General features: G+C 37.6%; 1 protein-coding gene across 5 annotated transcripts in view; it reads right to left on the bottom strand.

Annotated features, from left to right (window-relative positions):
- The window catches only part of NCOA2 (nuclear receptor coactivator 2), a 186,960-nt gene that overhangs the window by 34,988 nt on the left and 132,852 nt on the right, over positions 1–19,120 (bottom strand). For all 5 annotated transcript variants that reach the window (XM_041464373.1, XM_041464374.1, XM_041464377.1 and 2 more), the window contains 7 exons: positions 16,549–16,652; positions 12,287–12,464; positions 10,684–10,869; positions 9,698–9,799; positions 9,461–9,601; positions 6,041–6,188; positions 2,668–3,937 (listed from right to left, as the gene is read on the bottom strand). In XM_041464373.1, the coding sequence (XP_041320307.1) occupies positions 2,668–3,937; positions 6,041–6,188; positions 9,461–9,601; positions 9,698–9,799; positions 10,684–10,869; positions 12,287–12,464; positions 16,549–16,652 (2,129 nt within the window). The remainder of the gene's footprint in view (positions 1–2,667; positions 3,938–6,040; positions 6,189–9,460; positions 9,602–9,697; positions 9,800–10,683; positions 10,870–12,286; positions 12,465–16,548; positions 16,653–19,120) is intronic.

Genomic DNA, 19,120 nt, shown 5'->3' with positions numbered 1-19,120 from the left:
CCCTTCTGTCATTATCCAGCAGTCTTCCATCACACTGACAAGACTGGCTGTTCCATACCTTGGAGCTGAGGAAGCCCCTACCACTTTATCCTGCACTGCTTTGTGGGTTTTCTGAACAAACCCAACTCCTGGACCTTTCTGTACCTCCGGTTCGCTCTCTCCTGGGAGACAAACTCTGTCTTCAAATTTTAAGAAAAGGCAATACATCCACAGCCCGCACTTCAACCCCCTCAAATCCCTCTCCAGCCTCAGAAACATAAAACCTAAAAATAAAAAATGAATAGACCATTCACTTTACGAAGTTCATCATTCAGGAGACCCGATTTTGAACTGCTTGAGGTTGGCAGTGCTTGTAGACACTGAAGTCTCCTTCTTGAAAGTTGGTTTTATAGTTAGTCTGATGTTTACATTTAGGGTGAGACACAAGTTGCCTATGAAAAAGTAAAGCAGCTAGTTTAAACTGCTCACCTGTGCTACCACTTGTCAATGGGAATAGCAATAAAGAGCAGCTTACCTCATCTGTTTTAGACACACATTAGGATAAGATTAAAAAAAAAAAATCCTGGAGTGTTTTTCTGTGTTTCCATCATCAATAAAATGAGTTTGTAGTACTACCTTGGACTAGACAACAAAGTTCTAGAGAGGACAGAACCTGCTCTCTGAGAATTGGTTTGTAAGCTAAACCGTTTCTTGTGTACTCCACAGAGATCACAAAAGAGAACATTTTAATTCTTTTAGAAATTTAATTCTAGGGCAACAAATCATCTGAAGGCCATGATTTTGATCTATGGATGAAGGGCATACATTTTTTTGTGATTACCAAATTTTACATTCTTGCTGAGTACCTAATTTCGGAGGATTGAAGATCTCTGCTTTCAATCTAGTACTGACTTCAATGCGCAGGATCTGAACTAGGAACTGAAATCTATCAGATATTTTAAAAATATGCCATTCTTGCTAGTTTAACTGTGGATTTCTTGATATCTGTATTTTTCTAGCCTAATGAACCATCAGTTCTCAAAGAGAATCTAAAGCCTACCTCTACACACACTAAAAAATACAGGCTTCTATTGAAAACTAAACTAACATCCAGGCTTGAGGATAAATCAGCGCAAATTTCAGCGAGGAGAAATTAGTACAATTTGGCTTGGTTTCCCCTAAAGTGCGGAAGGGATTGAAAAACCACAATTGCTCCTACATAGTGGGAGTAGTTGTCAAAAGCAGTGAAGTAACCTTAGGAGTTGCCTGGATAACTGAGATTTTAACAATGCTGCATCTACACTGGAGAGGTACGTTTGGCCTCTATGTTTTGTGGTTATAACCACTGTTGAAAGAACTGTCTACTAGTTACACACTGCCAAAATGGCAAATAAAAAAAATAATAATCCAAAGTTGGGTCTTAGGGCTAAGAAAATGTCGTCTATCCCTCCTCATCTTCACAATACAATATAGAAAATATAAACAAGAATGTCTTTATGCACAAAAATAAAAAGTTATGATGGGTTAAAAAAAATAAACAAGCTCAAAGCCACTCTACACATTAGAAAATATACACAATTTTTAAAATTAAGGATATGGCTGTGAATGAGACACATGAACATTTGCATTGTATATAATCTGATCATGATTTACAAACTAAGGCTTCACACACAGGGCTGCCTAGGGATTAATGACCAGCTGGGAGATTCGATAGTGTAAGACAAATCTAAGGATCATTAACTCCAGCTAGTTATAACCTTCCCAGAAAATGCTTTATACTAAAATTGATATTGTAATTACCCATTTTATAAATAATATAAACAGTAATACTGAAGTAGTAGATTGCTTTCACTGTGTCCCTTTTTCTTGCAAAGCTCTGAAACCTGGAGCATTCTGGGTGATGTGGACCCGCTGCTTTTGGAAAGTGAATTCTGCATGAAAGCCAGTGTGACATAACACTTCTTAGCATAGGTCCCAACAATACACCATTTATTATTGCGTTGGGCAGCACAGCAACAAGTGATCTTGCACGGAAAGCAAAGAAATTCTGAATGCAAAACTCAATGCAGATAACCTTGCATGAGGAGACATGATCTCCGTACTGAACAATTAATCTTTCACAGAGACTTGAGGCTGAATATAAAGAATTTTTAAGATGACAAGAAAACCCCATCAAATCCTCCAAACTGGCACAGAAGTCTATTTGCTTTCATTTTAATTTGCAGGTCAAGCATAGCATGAAGACCAGTAATGCAAAGTTGTTATCAGTCCTTTCGAACAACTCCTGTTCTTCTGCATGAACCTGTTTTCCATGGGAGGAGTGTAGCTGCTATGCTGGGCTAGGTCAAGGACCCATTTAGCAAGCACAACAGCAGTTCAACCTCAGCCTGTGGGAAAGCTGTCAATTAGGTAGCACTAACCAAGAATCACGAGAATTTTCTCTTTGCCTGACTACCATCTGGGAAAGGCACCCTGCATTATCCACCTCCACCCAGGCAGAGCCTGTGCTTTTACACAGTGGGATCATCACAACCTAGTAACACTGACTGGGAAACTGAGCGAAGACTGGATTTCAAAGGACAGGTAACAGCCTCCTGAAGTGCCAAGATGATACTCTTAGCAGAAGTCAGATGGCAGGAATGCAGGCCTGAAACAAGCCATTCACACATAATGCAAAAATTAGCTTACCTGTTCATTAGGCTCAAAGCTTATCTCTTCTTTTTCCGTCCTCATAGCTATTAACTTTGTGCTACCGGAAGGGTCTGTCTTACTGTCCAACCGCTCCAGTTTTGGGGGTATGTCTGGTAAACCAATATCTTTAGTATCATCTTTATCTAGCAAGTAGCGAAGTAGTGCATTATTATTCTTCTTAGGACTCGCTGGCTCCTGTTTAACAGTCACCTCTGAACCAGGAGCTGTGCTACTGGACTCCTGGTTCAGTTCTTTGCCTGTGGCCTCTGCTGTGAGCTTGGCCAAATCTACAGGAGAACTACTGTCCTGCAATAGTCTGTGCAAAATTTTATGCTTCTCCTTGAGCGAGGTTCCGTGTGCTGAACCAGACCCAGGCAACCCTCCCGTGGAGTCCTTGCTAATGTCTCCCATGGTACTGGACAAAGGTGAAGGCTCCATCTGATCTGATTTGGTGGTCAGCAATTGTAAGAGCTTTGTCTGGCTTTTTCCGTCGTGCAGTTTATTCTGTCCATCAGGTCTCTCACCACTGACACCCGGTGGCATGTTGCTATCGCTGTTGTCTTTCTGCTCTCCTGAATGGCAGCTGCTCTCTGCTTGTCCAGTTGTACCTTCTGATTGCTCCCCATATATTCCAAAGCAGTCTTTAGAGTCCAGGCTTCCCATCTTGCTAAGCTGGGGAGGATTCATATTCACAGGGGAATTTTGTAAGTTTCCCATTTTTAGGTCAGGTGAAGCCAACGACGATCCTAGAGAAACGCCGTGGCCCTCGCTGAGGGCCTGAAGTGCGTTCAGGGAACTGTTGGTGTAGTTATGGCTATTTCCTGTGCTGCTGCAGACTCCCACAGGTGAATGTAAGCTTCCTGCAGGGGAGAACTGACTGGGTGGGATGCGAGGACTTCCTGCCACTCCAGGGCTCACGCGATGCCTTGGGGAAAGCATAGAGTTTGGCTGCCCTGGGTTCATGCCGGGGCTGCTTTGAGAGGGGCTATTCATTTTTAGTGCATAGTTACTACCCTGAGGAGTGGATGCTTGTATGCTTGACACATGGTTCATTCCCCCTGAACCACCAAACCTGCCTGCTGGCATGCCCACTTGCTCCTTTGGGCCATTTATGGCAAAATTTATATTGCTACTGATGGTCATATCCTGACCTGGGTTCCCACTGCACATGGCCTGATGGGCAGGGCTGCTGGAACTAATTGGGTTCAATATCTTCCCCATTCCTTGTCCAGTCAAATCCTGATTCATTCCACAGACATTCTGCTCTCTATGTGGCAAGAGGAAGAAAACAGCCTGTTAGCTAAATGACAGCGGCCAACTTGCAATTATATTACGGAAAAAGAAACAAAACCCCAAACCTCGCTTTAAAATAACACAAAATCCCTACAATCAAAAATAAATCAACAAGTGATAAAAGTGATATGCAACTCTCAACATGGCTGAACATTAACAGTATGGTTTTCCAGTACCTCATTAGAAAACAATGAGAGGAAAAAACAAAATTAAACCTCATTTAAATGACAGTCATTAGAAATGCTGATAGGTTACAATTTCACACTCCCTTTAATGTATCTCTCCTCTACAATTTGGCAAGAGCTAACTTCTAGAACTGAAAGAAATCTCATCTGAAACATATGACCCAACAAATACACGTTTTACAAGACAGCTGCGGACAGCTGTTTGCTGGAGTTTTGAAATTCTCTAAGTTAGCCCCACCACAAGGCTGGAGTGGGCTATTTGCCCACCAAGTTCATAGCGAAAAGAAAGTTGAAAAAGTCACATTTTTACACTGCCAGAGTATTTCAATACTGCTCCAAAACAGCCTGTGAGCCAAGGGAACTACTGGATACTTGTTCAGAATGAGAACAGTCTGTTAGCAATCCAGTCCTGCACAGGCATTTAGGAAAAGGGGAGAAGAAAAACAACAAACCACACACACAGGAGCTGAAACTCATATTTTAGAGATGTAAGCCGCAAGACAGAAGAAAGAGAAGAGAGAGAGACACACACACACACAGAGAAAAAGCTCTTGTGACAGCACCTGAAGGTCACTTTTATTTTCCTCAGTAGATTTTAATTAGTTTATGGGAGGATGTAATACACTTTTTACTCTGTGCTAAAACTTAAATTAGGAAAATCAGATATATTCCCAAATGCTAAAAGCTACAAAAGAGACAGAGTCAAGTAGGTTAGGAAGGAAAAAAATGAGATTCTGACAAAAAAAATCTAATCAACTCTGGACTTCCAAAACCAAATACAAATGGAACATTCCTAATATGCATTCTCCATGAGACAAAAACCATTCCTATTTGCACAGTATAAGCAAGCGCAGATAAACCTTCAGTTTTGCTAAAATGTGAGTAGTGAAATAATTGAAGAATACAGAGTAGTGAATCTTCTTATTCTGTACTGGTTACCTTAGGTATAAAGGCAAAGGTGAAAAACATTAACTATAAAAAAGGGGTATTTTTAAAACCTTATTACAAATACAGTAGTACCAGCACTTTGCTAAAAATGTGCAAGAAAATTTATGAGTACCATTTAAAAATTATTAGTGCTTGCTTTTTAAAATTTAAGATTTGGCACTTAATAAAATATTAGGTTTATTCAGCAGTCCAAAGAAAATAAATTGCAGATGGCTTTTGGTCAGATCAATCTACAATTTCTATAAAATAGTTTCAGTTATAATTAGGTTTAGCACTGTTTTCTTCCTTTCAAGAAAAATGATACAGAGGATCAGGAATAAAATCTGAAACAAAATCTGATACAAATACACCAGGACATGCAATGACTTAATAAAAATTGTATGTTGAAGTTCTGATGTCAGTGATTACTCAGCCCTGACTTTAGCATATTATTGTCTGTACTTTTTGAAAAAAAACCCAAATTAACAGTAGTGACACTTCTTAGGATTGGACAATTGAGAGCAACTTAGCCAAGCACCAGAAAAGACAAGGCCTGAAGGAAATCAAAGAATTAAGTAACACTTTGTCTAAAGTGCAGTCCTAGTAATCATAACATGTTTTTTTAAGAAGAACCAGAACCAATAACAGAATGTGAACTACAAGAATTCTAAGTTTTCTAGATTTAATTACTGTTGGAAAGTTTCTTGTATCTACTATGCAAAATACAAAAAATAAGAAAATAAGAGCATGGCATTGAAAATCCAGCATGCCATTTTTAAATTCTGAAACAATCTTACAGTCTTTTCCTGCTGCAAGCATTGATTTCAAAATCTCACTTTGTTTCCATGATATCAGTTCTGGGTCAACTGAAATCTATCAGCCTTAAACCATCTATTTGCTTTGGCAACCTTGTGCTTTGCACGACTCTTGGCAGAGCGTGGATGTAATGAAGTGGCCAGGATTACCTGTGAAGCATATGCAAGGAGATTACAAGCTGAGGTTCACTGGTCGTCTGAGAACGGATGAGCTTGCTCTTGGTTTGGGCAGAGACGATGGTGCCGTCCGACAGGGAAAAGCGATACACAGGGCTGAAGGCCAGCCCCTGCCTCAGCACTGCAGGCAAGCACAACAACACAGGTGAACTACTGACAAACTGCAGGGCACGCAGCTCAGCTGCTCAGCATCTGATGTTCAGCACCGATAGATGCGGTGCTAATTGAGCAGAACAAACAAAAAGAGCGTTTTGAAAATAAACAGATGCGATGTGTACAAAAAAAAGGATCCCGCGTGCTGTAGGGTGATCGAATGAAAATCCGTAAGGAGTGACAGCAATAACAGGAAGATACTGTGAAATAGAAGATATTTCAGGAGCAGACAGGAAGCTCTTGATGTCTATTTCACTTTTCATCAAATATGTGTCTAATTCCTTTTGCTCCTCAAACACTTTTTCATTGTACCATTACATCATGATGATTTAATATAAATGTCCTTAGTTTTTAGATCATCTGTTTCCATTAGCCTGTATATTCTCCTCCTTATTGCCTGCCTCAATTGTCTTGCAGCAGTTACTCTCACTACTTCTTTAATTTAAAAAATGCATAAACTCTTACCTAAGAAAAACTAGGAATGAGAACGGGAAAGAGAAATTATTACTTTTAAAAGAACAAATACAAAACATATATAGCTCAAAAAATTACAAATAAAATTACCTACATCAACACTGGGGCTCTGCTACACTTTCTCAGTGCTGACTGCATTTCAGGTTTGGGGTTTACTTCACTGTACACATTCTGCAGCCCTTTAAGTTTTTAATGTAAATCTGAACTTCAACAAATTCAGTTTTTTAACTTCCATAGATCCCTGTGATACTTCTTTAATGAAAAATTACAACATGTTATGGAAAAGCAAATCTCCCAAACATTTATTTTACTGTTCACTCTCTGTCATCAATGAAACAAACTTACAATTTCTAGTCCAAATGCAATCACATTAGGATTGGAGACATGAGAGAAGTAAAATACTTCAAAAATTTTCATATAATCATTTAGGGAAAAAATAGGAATGAAGCACTACAAAGACATTTAATTTCTTATTTTTTCACATATCTGTATTTTCAGCGAGGTTCTTTCTCTTTTCTATTTTATTATTTTTTTAATTAATAGTATCATGTGATCTTCATTTCATTGCTAATCTTTTAATACTTCCTGTTGTAATAAAATGACATGGTTTTCCAAGCGTGGCCTTCATTTTTCTGGTCTACAGAGCTACCACATTTTCAGCCTTGCAAGACTGGTTACAATTGCTTTCCTTCCCTGTCCCCCACTGTTATATATTGTTCTGCAAGGTTGCAAAGTATTATCTAAGCAGTGAGAAAACAGGAAGCACAATTTAAACAACCAGAAGGGGTTTTTCAGAGTAAAAATGTAATGAAAAACAAAAACCTACAACAGTGAAACAATACAAAACAAAATTTCACTGTTAGGTATGTCATTGTTTCAGTTTAACCTTTGGGCACCAAAAGGTCCAAAGCTCTTAACTTTAGCATATACCACATCAGGAAATTCCAGTACTCAATGCCAACAGGATACAAGTGAAATCTCTACTTAAATCATTTTCCAAACTAATTCTTTAAGCAAACAAGAATGTTTCCATATTCCTCTTGAGGAAATGCTATTTTTCTGACTGTGGCCAATATAAACTTACCATACATTCTGCATTTTACACTGAGAGATAATGTTAAAGCATGTTTTTATTGTTTATCAGGCTAATGCTGCATTTTTTTCACACTGTAATGCTGGATTACATGTAGGAGATCATTACTTTCTTTGCTTCCACTGTCAAACCACAATGACCCGAAAACTGCAAGCACAAAGATGCTCCAGCCCAAGATATGACTTGTTTTTCTTCAGGGCAGGGAAGCAAATATTTCAGCCATTATTCCTCTTCAGTGCAGCATCATTTGTAGGAAAATAATTCCAGAGATTTTCCTCCTCTTACCACTTACTCTTTTCACTTTGACAAGAAGAAAAGAGCCTTCTCATTTAGATTAATTCTACAATTTACATGATGATCCTAAGCTGCAACTGCAAAATGATACAGTGTAAATTCCAAAACACTTTTATTTTCACCACATCATAGAAAGCTTAAGAGAGGACTAATTCAAACCTTAGGAACTCAGTGTAGTAGCTGCTAATTTGTTCAGAAGTAACTTCAAGAAGACTGAAATAAAGTGCTGGGATGCCATAACATATAGCCCTAAATCATCTCTGGCACTCATAGGTCCTCACCTGCAACTGCTCTCTAAACCCCTCGTGTCACTTTAATTGCATACTGCCTTGTTCAGTTCTGTCTGAAATCACAGCACAAGGCTGTGAACTTTTAGCACTTCTACTGTATATACCCCAAAAACTGTTATCTAAAATAACACAGCATTTCTGCTTCTAAAACACCTGAAGATTTCAGGAAAGCAGAACATATTAAAGAATATTTAACTAATGCCTCATGACTAAAGCTCTTTTTTGTTGGTGTGTATTTGGTGGAATAATTTGATATTCCAGTTACAATTTAGTATCCAAGATGGCATGTCTGTTGCTTAATAACCATGGTAACTACTTGTTACAAGCCAGCTGTAAACCCTGTTCTTTAAACATGAACCCAAAGAATGATGCTTCTGTACCGGAAACGCTCCAGCTATTCCCAATTGGTTTTGAAATTACTTTCCCATGGACTAGATAGAGTTATTTGCTTTTATTAATTTGGGTCTGTGTTACTAGAATTAGAAGTATAAGGGTTTTATGAAGAATCCCCACCCAGTCACTACCAGAGAAACCTCATGGGGACCATTCCAAAGTGCAGTATTTTCCTATTTCTTACCTGCCATAATCTTGACTGAGTAGAAGTGCTTGTGGTATGTCCTATAACACTTATCAGCTAGATACAGTACAACAATGTAGGTTTCCAAATATGAGAGGTGCAGCTTTGGGAATTTGCACTTAGTGTTTCTCACAGGAAATGTGACACTAAAAGTCCATTTTTGTAGAGAAAGGAAATACAGGCAATGAATGGCAATGTGTGACTTGAGGTTTTGAAGAATAATGGTCAGTGAACATTTGGACAACATGCAAGGGTCTTTCCTTCCAAAATAATTTTGACATTTTGAAGATTTAAAACACACTCCAGGATGGCACAGCTGTAACAAGAAGGCTAAAACAACCAGTGAGAAAGCTGAAGACCTCCCTGGAGAGCCATCAGTTTGCTAAGTAAACAGCTTGAGAAAGGGACTGTCAGTAGCTGGTTCCATCAAAGCATAACAAAGAGAGCACAACCAAGAGATATAAATGGCAAACACGTTAAATATATAAAGTGCTAAAAGTATGAAACCTAACCTTCCTGGTGATGCCTCTTGGCAAAAGATATTTCTCCCTCATGCTGTGAATGGAACCTCTGAATGCATCTTCTCACCAAATCCTCCCAGCCAGGTTTCATAGCTGCTCGCATGGTACTTGTGTCCAATGAAGTTATTTTGCCTGATATTAGATACATTAGAAAGTATTTGTTATAGCAATTTCTCCAGCGAGGAAAAGGAAATAAAACTTAAAACTTCTACTCTTATTTCACAATACCTTGAAGATCCTGGCGTGTAGTAAAGCTCTCTGACGAAGGAAGAAGTGGTCTTTCCTTCATTGGAGCTCTTCTTGCAACACAAATCAAGCAAGACTGCAAGTCTTAGAGAAAAATGTTACTTTATTTAATTTTTATGGAAAGGAAAGACTTTTGCTTGCACAAAGACTTCAGAAATTCTTTTAAAAAGTTCCTTAAATCTATTTGGACCAAAATATAGATTTTGTACCAATAAACGCATAGACAAAACTCCGTGGGTTTGTAGCTTCACTACTTCCCAAAACATTAAATAAAACAGGAAAGGTGGGTTTATTTTCTTTCAGAAGAAAAATTAACAAGGACTCCACCACAATCCATAAGTATTGGCACATGTTTATGAATCTACCGGTAGATTCATAAACATGTGCCAATACTTATGGATTGTGTCGTAGCTCAACCACTCAGGAACTAAGTAATAAAGAGAATATACTACACACACAAAGAGCACATTTCTTCAACACTCACCACTTCATACTTTCTAAGACAAATTTCTTAAACTTGCCTCAAATGCTTGCTGTTCCTGAGAACTCACCTTCACAATAACCATTTTTACTTACCTGAATACTTACAAAACAATCTGAGGAAATTTACCTGCTGAAGTAGTAAATTGTAAAGGAAATGGTGAACCACAATTGTCTTCAAATTCTAAGAATTCAAAAAATTGCCCTTTGAAGCCTTCTTCCTAGTCAGCTACATTTTTCTTACAATTTCAGCAATATAAAACTAGGGTATCTCCCATTGAGATAAACAGAATTTCTCTCAGCTCTCTCAGCTGGTTTAACAAATAGGTGCATGCAAGCGTATATCCTCATAGCCAAGACAAAAATACTTTTCTGAAGTCAAATTAAAAAAACCCAAAACCTAAGAATTTTTCCAATTTTCAGGACTTAGAGGTCACTTTATCAACTACTCTGAAAGTGCATTAACACAAACTGGAAATGGTAATTACCTTCACCGTCCTCCTTGAAGGAATTTGGTTGAGAAACAGCAAAGCACTGCATAGTTTCATATTTCTGATGTGCTTCCTGGTTATCATGGCCTTCTTCAGAATCAGCCAGAGGTTTCACCAGCATCCGACAATTGAAGGTATGGCTATTACGCCTAGGAGTGTCACCAGACCAAGATCCCCCATTCACTGAGCAAAAGATCAGATAGTGAGACAAATCTGGTACCACACATTTCTGCTGCTTATCCACAGGAAATTAATCAAGATGTTTTACAAACTGGTTGGGAAAGAAGCTCATTTAACAACAACAACAATTTAATTTTAATATTCAAGCCCAAACCAGCACATAACCCGGTCATATATAAAATTAACAGATTTTAAGAGCACTGCTAATTTGTTCAGCTATTATGTTTTTTTCCAAGTGACTTAAAATGACATAGCAGAAAAGCAGAATAAAAGTCTAAATATTGGTGCATGTAAAAGTCATGCAGCACAGCAAAAGCCTGTTGGGCAGATCAAGTTGATTTATGAGACTGAAAAATTAAGGCAGTATGTAGGATCTTTCCAGTAAACTTAAAAGGTACAACTAAAATATATGGCTGCATTGTATAAAAATCTCTGTCCAGATTAGAAGGGAAAGAAATGAAACTAATATGCCCTTATAAAAACAGGAAGCAATACAATAGGGAATATATTGAAACACACAGTCACAGCTACAATGGGAAAGACTGAAGGGCTGAAATGACCTGGGCGGAGCTATGGATAAAACTAAAGCCTAACACAGTGCTTAAGACAAGTAAAAAAAGAAACAAAATCCTGAGATGCACAAATATAGGTACTGGACATCAGTCAGAGCGAATCACTGTTACACCACATTAGCAAATGGCAGGGTCATATTTAAAATACTCTTTCCTTGCCCTCTTCAGTCATAAAATGCAATAATTGCAGTAATATATTGACTTTATCCATTTATATTTTCGCTTCTTCAGAGTATATAAGTACAGTACTAAAATGCTAAAGTGAATTGAGTAATACTTTTTAAACTGCTGTGAATAAATGAGGAACCTAGTATTGACTTTCTCTTTCTTTTCATCTCCTCCAAAACTCAATGACATTAAAACTAACGAATCCAATATGAATCCAAATATGGCTGCAACTAACAAAAACAGGTTTTGAAAGTTAAGAGGAAGTATTGCTGAGAACAAAAACACTGAAATAAAAATTCTAACATAAGGAGGTTTCTGATTTTTTCTTTTATATTTCTCCTTTCCTGGGCCATTTTTGGAACAAGCAGCCTAGACAGAGAACTAACAGAGAGTTCACATAGCTAATGCTGTCTTTTAGTGATTCGTGCTGGAGATCCATTAAAAATATCAGCTAATGTGAATTACTAAGAGCAATTTTTAAAAAAGAAAAATTTGAAAAGAGTGGAGGATGCTTTTGAGAATAATATTAATCATTCATAGTCTATATATACATTAAAAATAAATAATGTATATGATGAAACTGTAAGTAGTGTCAGGACATTAACTTAAGTTATTGAAATGCTGACTTACAAAACCAAAGTTAAATAAGTAATGGTATGATATCAGGAAAAGTTATATACCTAAAGATTTTGGCAGCAGGATTTTGACAAATTCATTGTGGTCCCCTACATGCAGGATGCTGTATATGCTTGTGTTCATCAGCTCTTCTTGGTTGTACCTCAGGTACTGTGTCACATTCTCAGAAACAAACACAACATTACCCTCTGGGTTCACTACAAAGAAGAACCCATCTAGGGCCTAAAGGGGGAAAAACAGAAAACCAGGGAGAGAGAGAAAAACACAATAGCAAACAATCAGATTAACAAAATACACAGAAAATAAATACTCCATTCAGAAGACATAACTGAATTTTTCCTCATCTATCCCAGTTCTTACATTATTGTCTGTAAGAGCAAAGGACACATTTCAGACTGAGCATCTAATCTTACATATATGACTGGTAAAAGCACAGAAAGGTAAACACCTTGCAAAATAATGAAACCCACAATCTCCAAGCACGATTGCAGATGGCAGAAATATATCATCCCTCTAATTTCATGTCATATGAGCAGATAAAGGGGGAGGATACAGTAAAACTTAAAAGCACCAAAGCTTTTTGTCTATGCATTCAATTAACAATCTACACAGACTTCTGCAGCTTTGCCTGATTTATTCACCTCTCTAAGGATTGGCAGGAAATCACTAGAAGGATTGTTAGTTATTGTATCTCCAGGGACAGAAATAAATTAGAAAAACAGGCCACCCACAATTCACTGTGGGTCAAAACCAAGTGGATCCATACTAAATGTGAATACAGCTCACTGCAAAACAGTCTGAACAAGGAGGAGCTGCCACAGCAAGCACAAGGCATTTTTGATTTGACCCAACTTGTATACTGTACAACTCATATGTTGGGTCTTAGCAGGCCATTGGTTACAGAGATGTTTAAAACATTGCACATTACTGAGCAGCTAGCAAACCCAGACAATAAAAGAGAAGGCTAAGGATGGATTTTATTTCTGCATTCAGCTACCCAGCAGGAGGCTAAAGAGAAGACAGAACCAGGCTCTAGGTTAGAGGTTCACAAGGGAAGGTTGAGATGCAACAGATGCTGGCTGCAAGTCAGGAAATGTCATGGAGATACAAGAAAAAAAAAATTCCACCATGAAGGTGGTCAGATATGGGAAGAGACTTCAAAACCACCTTCCAGAGATATTCAAACCTTGGCTGGACTCAGATCTGGGCCACCTGCTCTACTCAGACCAGACTGCAGTGGGAGGTAGGAATACACAAGCTCCAGAGGTTCTTCCCAAACTAAGTTAGACAAGTTGGATAATGATTCTGCTCCAGGGGAGGGTCAGTGAAAGCACAATGCAGGCGGAGCAGCTGAGCCCATGGCTGACAAACGCTTTCTTTGTTCTATTTTAAAATTAAAACATAATAAAACCCACAAAGAAATGTGTAAGTGTATACTTTCCCTGACTGCCTCTAAATTAAGAAAAAACAGGTCTTTTTTTCCTCCTGCTGGCACAAATTCTAATCTCCCACATTGTTTTTTATCATTGCCTTATTTTTGTTTCTGATAATTTTTCGTTCCTCCTGTTGATTCAGTTTCTTTGTGATCTCCATCCTTTATATGCACTTTCTTAACATTCATTACATTTTCCTGCTGAGTAGTATTTATTTTAACTAATAAAGAGTTACAAATTAGTTAATAAATTGAGACTCTAGTATAATTTTCAGCATAATAATTTCTAGTATAATAATCAGCATCTCTGCTATGGATTAGTGTCTTAGGCTGCATTTCACCATCATTTGAAGCCAGTGTAAGCATGGCCTGTTTGATTTAGTACTTCCTACATCAAAACAGCAACCTGTACTGTGTGAGGCTATGAAGAGCCGGACCAGAGAGCTGAGTCGGCTGAAAACTAATTAAAGAAAAAAAAGATGCTAGCCACATCAGTCCCCAGCTGGCCAACCATGGAAGCCACGGTATTTAGAGCTGGCAGAAGGGTGTGGGTTTGGCTGAACCATCCTGCTTGGCAGCTGTCCACACATTAATTCACAGGGGCTGCAAAACCAAAGCTATCACAGATGTTTACGAGAGTCCTAAGGAGAAAATTTTCAAAGGTGGAGATGGCAAGCAAGAGATTATGAGAATTACTGGCATCCCTCAATAATCTTCAGTTTTCCCTACTGTTTCCTAGAGTGGCAACTTGTTTGGCAAAGAAGTGCTCTCTGTGCTGCTCCCTCCCAGCTGTTTCTTGAGTTGATCACAGACGTGGCCATCTGGGCTTAGAGTAACAAAGGGCCTTATATTTCAGTCTCTCATTTCTTTCTATTCTCTTAAGAAAATAATCTTGCAGGTAAGCAGCAGCAGGCTTTTGAGGAAGTTAGTGCACCAAGACACTTGAATATTTTAGAAGCCTCCACTTTTGCAGTAATTTCTTATTTCTGATCCCAGATGTGAGCCACCACAATCAAAAACTTTTCTTCAGAGCTAATGGGAAAATGGGTGAACAAATAATGGACAGTATGATGGAAGAGAAATCAAAAAACCAGATATTTTAGATTATATATTGGAACAGAAAATACATTTGTGTTTTTTGAGATGTTGTCATCTCTCTCTTGACTATTTTCCTACACTTTCTTCCTATCTACTTTATCCTTTAAGCAAGAAATATGTTAAAATATTCCTCAGAGGCAGCTGTCTGATGAATTTTACTCACTTCCTTCAGCTGGAAACACTCATTATTTTGAGTATTCTTCAGTTTTATTCTCTAATAAAAACATACAATAACATTTCTAAATCAAATCAACTAATAAACTATTCATCAGCATTGCAATTTTTATTATTATTTGGCAATGAGAAAAGGTAGGAGTTTTTTTAAGAGGTTGTATAAAAGGGTTCTGTAAAGATTAAATAACTGAATTGCATTTCCTTACGGTGATAAAGACACAAAGAAAGTATCTGTAGTCTCTCCACAGCAAATATAGAACAACTTTCAGTCCTTTTTAAGTTTCCTGGTGCAAAAGGACTGTGGTTCATTAATTTCCACAATGTTTCATTGTTCATATGCAAAGGAAAACTAAATTAAATGGTAACAGAATAAATGGGTGATTTTACATGTCATGTTTGCTGCAGTAGCCAATCACACAATATAAGCTATGAAAAATATAATCTTATTCTTATTTTCCTTGTGATTAAAACAGATCCTTACAATTAATAGAAAATTAAAGATAAATTTTAATATAGCAGTGTAACAGATGAATGCATAACCTTGTTTGACAGTAAAAAACAACAACATTCAATTCAGTGAGTATGTATAATAAATATTAAATTAAATAAATTGATTTGTTACCCTCACTTTTCAAAGAACAATGCCTCCAACCTGTCTAATCTTATGTTTTGCAGTGAGAATTTGGAGCTTTTATTTCATGCACAGTATAGAAAACTATGTCTTCATTTCACCAATTATGAAAAATAAAGCAGATACTTAAAACTGTTATACAGGCATTCAGAAATGACAGATTAGTTACACTTCTGCCAAAGCTGGTTCCCTTAGCTTGATTCAGAGTTTGTGTTTTATGTTACCTAAAGTTACATTTATTCTTCCTTACAGATAAAGTCCATAGTCAGAACGGGATGGGAATAAAGAGTTTGCAAGCGAGTTTAAGCAGATAAAGCAGTAGTGCACATGATTTAAGGATCCCTGATTGCATACCTACCCAACGTTACTGCAAACACACATTTGGAAGCTAGACTTGAATCATACAGCCCTTTGGGGTATCAAAATAACGGCTAAAATCAGACAGAAATCTTAACTGAACAAACTGAAATACACATCCTGAAAATCTCTCCTAGATTACTTTCATAATCTAGATGGAAGAGTCCTGCTTCAAGCACTGAAATGATAAAATATTAAAGCAGTACAACAGTGGCATGCAATTTTAGAGGAATATTATTCACTTGTATACTACAGTATATACAAGTCACTGTTAAAAGTGCAACAGGTCCTCCACAGCTGTTGTGGCTCAGAAAGAATAAAACATGCACAAGCAGACACCCAAGACTTGCTGTCAGCTGAAGCCCCTCAAGCTGTCTGTGTTACAAAGACGCAGAACTCTCTGCACCTCTCCCTACTTCAAGTTAAAGAGTTTCATCACTAAATGCAAGAGAAATAAATATGCTGCCTGCTCTTTAATGACATAATCCAAAAGAGCCAAGATGGCTTGTCTCTCTTGACCATCCCTTTACAGCAACCTCTGACTATGCCCTTTCATTTCATTCATCCTAGGAGGAGCAGAACTGCCCTAAACACAGGGATTTTGTGCTCTTTACCTCAAGCATCATTGGTCCAAGTGCATCCTTGTCGATGACACTCTGACCTGTAGACGATACATCTGCTTTTTGCACTTCATCTTCATTAGCTGCTGCTGCTTTTTCTGCAAGAGAGAATACCATGTGTTAAGCAACAGAAGACTGATCTCACTGATACACCAAGAGTCCACAGAGTATTGAGAAGAGCTGTGAAATGCTTACAGTGCAACAGTTCTGAAAATGAGATTAGACAGTCTCCCATAATGATTCAACGGAAGCATAACCAGCCTATTTGTGTCTCAGTTTTCAGGTCTTATGACACAAATCAAATAATTTCTCAAGTTTCTCTGCTTGACATTTCACCAAACTACAGAGCCTAACACTGGGCAAAGACAAGGGCTCTTTATGAAGGTGCAGTGGGCAAAAACTAGGATCAAGGTGTAGCCAAAGACTGATCTAGAAGAGCACGCAAAGCTTACAGCTGCAGAGCTTTTCCATGACCGCTATATTTAGAAGGAAAAACATAAGTCCACAATCTACGGTTTCAGTACTGAGAAACAGCGGCCTCAGCTCTGCTCCCATGTCTCCACCCACATTCTTACTATCACGTAATTTTCATACCGCCTTATTTACCAATATATTATTAGAACTACATACAATTTCAAGTGCTGCATTTGAAAATTGCAGGAAAGAAAATAAGGATTTCAAGTTCCTGGAACATAATGCCATATGTTAAAATGTGTTTTATACAGCATCACAGGTTATACCCAACTCCAAATATAACGGATATTCACAGAAATTTCAAACCTAGTGGGTTTTTAATTTCTATCAAGTAATGAACTGTATTAATTTTTCTATTTCAAGAATGGTATTTTTAAGGATGAATTAATAAAACTAATAAAACTACTACATAAAATACATATTCTAATGCACATTGTACATAATAAATTAATGAAACAAGTTACTTTTTGTTGTTAGTTCTATACTCAAAATTATTTCACTATTTTTCAAGCAGCAGTTATGTAAAAGCTAGGGCCATCCTGCAATCTAGAATATTAAAAGTAATTAGAAATTTCTTATTTTTTAATACAATGCAATAAATTGTTTTACTAAACATGAAAGCACACTGAAATTTTAACAAGAATTTATGTCTTCAACAACAAACTAGAAGAACACTAATTGTAAGATTTTTAAAATTCCATGTGCAGATGAAACAAAAGAAAAATCACAGAGAGTGAAAATTCAAGGATCAGTCATGCAAATTAAAATGTATCTGGGTGTACAGTATTTTCCACTATCTGTAGATCTGCAATAATGCAGGTAAAGTTCTTCTGAATCTCCCTGGCATAGGTTTTAAGGTCAGTGTGAATCTGTGCCGCTCAGACATAAGAGTAAAGGAGCTGCTTTTGTGAAGCCCTGGGTGTTCTCCTGTCAGCGATCACCCGCTGGCAAGAAGGCTTTGGTCACTTGGGCTGTCTCATCCTAGATTTCTATGGTTTCTTGCTTTCATGAAAAGACTCACAAAAATTTTATCTGTCTTCATAGGTGTTATACACTATAAAACACTATTGTGAATAATGATTTAACAAATTGCTCTGAAGATGGAGTTGCAGCTAACAGACTAATTTTAAATCACTCTGATTAGCATAATCTGATAGAAATAAATTCACTAGAAAGAACTATTAACATTTCCTCCACCACTTGAGCTCATGAGGACATAAAATTAGTATCTGTGGTTTAGACTAGGGGTGGGATTTTATTTTTTTCCTTACCTTTCTTGTTTTAGCAAAAAGCACAAATTAGGTGTAACACAAAAACAACTGAACAATCCTTCCCATGCTACAACACAGCGGAGTTGGCACCATATGATGACACGAAACTGAAAACATGTTCTAAAAATTCTAAAAGAACTCTAAAAATAGAGTTGAGCTTTTAATAAAGCCAGTGATGATATCTGTTTCCCATCTGTTCCTGCTAGCATAAAGTGATCTCTTATTTTCACACTGCAAAATATTAGAATGGACAGGGATACCAGCTTCTCGTCCTCATTCGACCACTGCTTCAGCCATTGATACCATCTTGATTATGGGAGAACATGGGGCTACTCTCTATGAGCCAGAAATGGAGGGGCTGCAGATATGATCCAACAATGGTGCGAAAGCACAATAATTACAGTTTCCTCATGTCACCAGTTTACAGACTACTTTTACTGATTATTTTTCACATAATATGAAATATTTGCTGCTGATTTTTCCACTCTTACAACCATGGAGTTTATACATTGATAAAAACAGTTGTTTTCTTTCATATGCACTGATGAGGTTTTATACAAAGGAAAAAGAGGACATTTAAAATTATTGTAATAGTAATCAACACAGAAGCTGCAATACCAGGTCACACCAAGGATCTCTCAAACCTCATATCCACTTCCTGAGAGCCACTGCTTTCCTCTCCACTTCCCTCTTTTCTCCTTTGATTGTTTGATCCCTGACTGCTTCTGCTTCATCACCAGCTGTCCCCCACAACCATTTGACTTCTTCATTTTCTTTTCCCTTTCACACTCTTTTCCTCAGAGAGCCCAACATCTTTGTGG

Source organism: Pyrgilauda ruficollis, unplaced genomic scaffold, assembly GCF_017590135.1.
Source record: "Pyrgilauda ruficollis isolate IOZ18807 unplaced genomic scaffold, ASM1759013v1 scaffold18, whole genome shotgun sequence".
Lineage (NCBI taxonomy): Eukaryota > Metazoa > Chordata > Aves > Passeriformes > Passeridae > Pyrgilauda > Pyrgilauda ruficollis.
The sequence above is the reverse complement of the archived record's forward strand: the minus strand, read 5'-3'. Positions and strand labels throughout refer to the sequence as shown.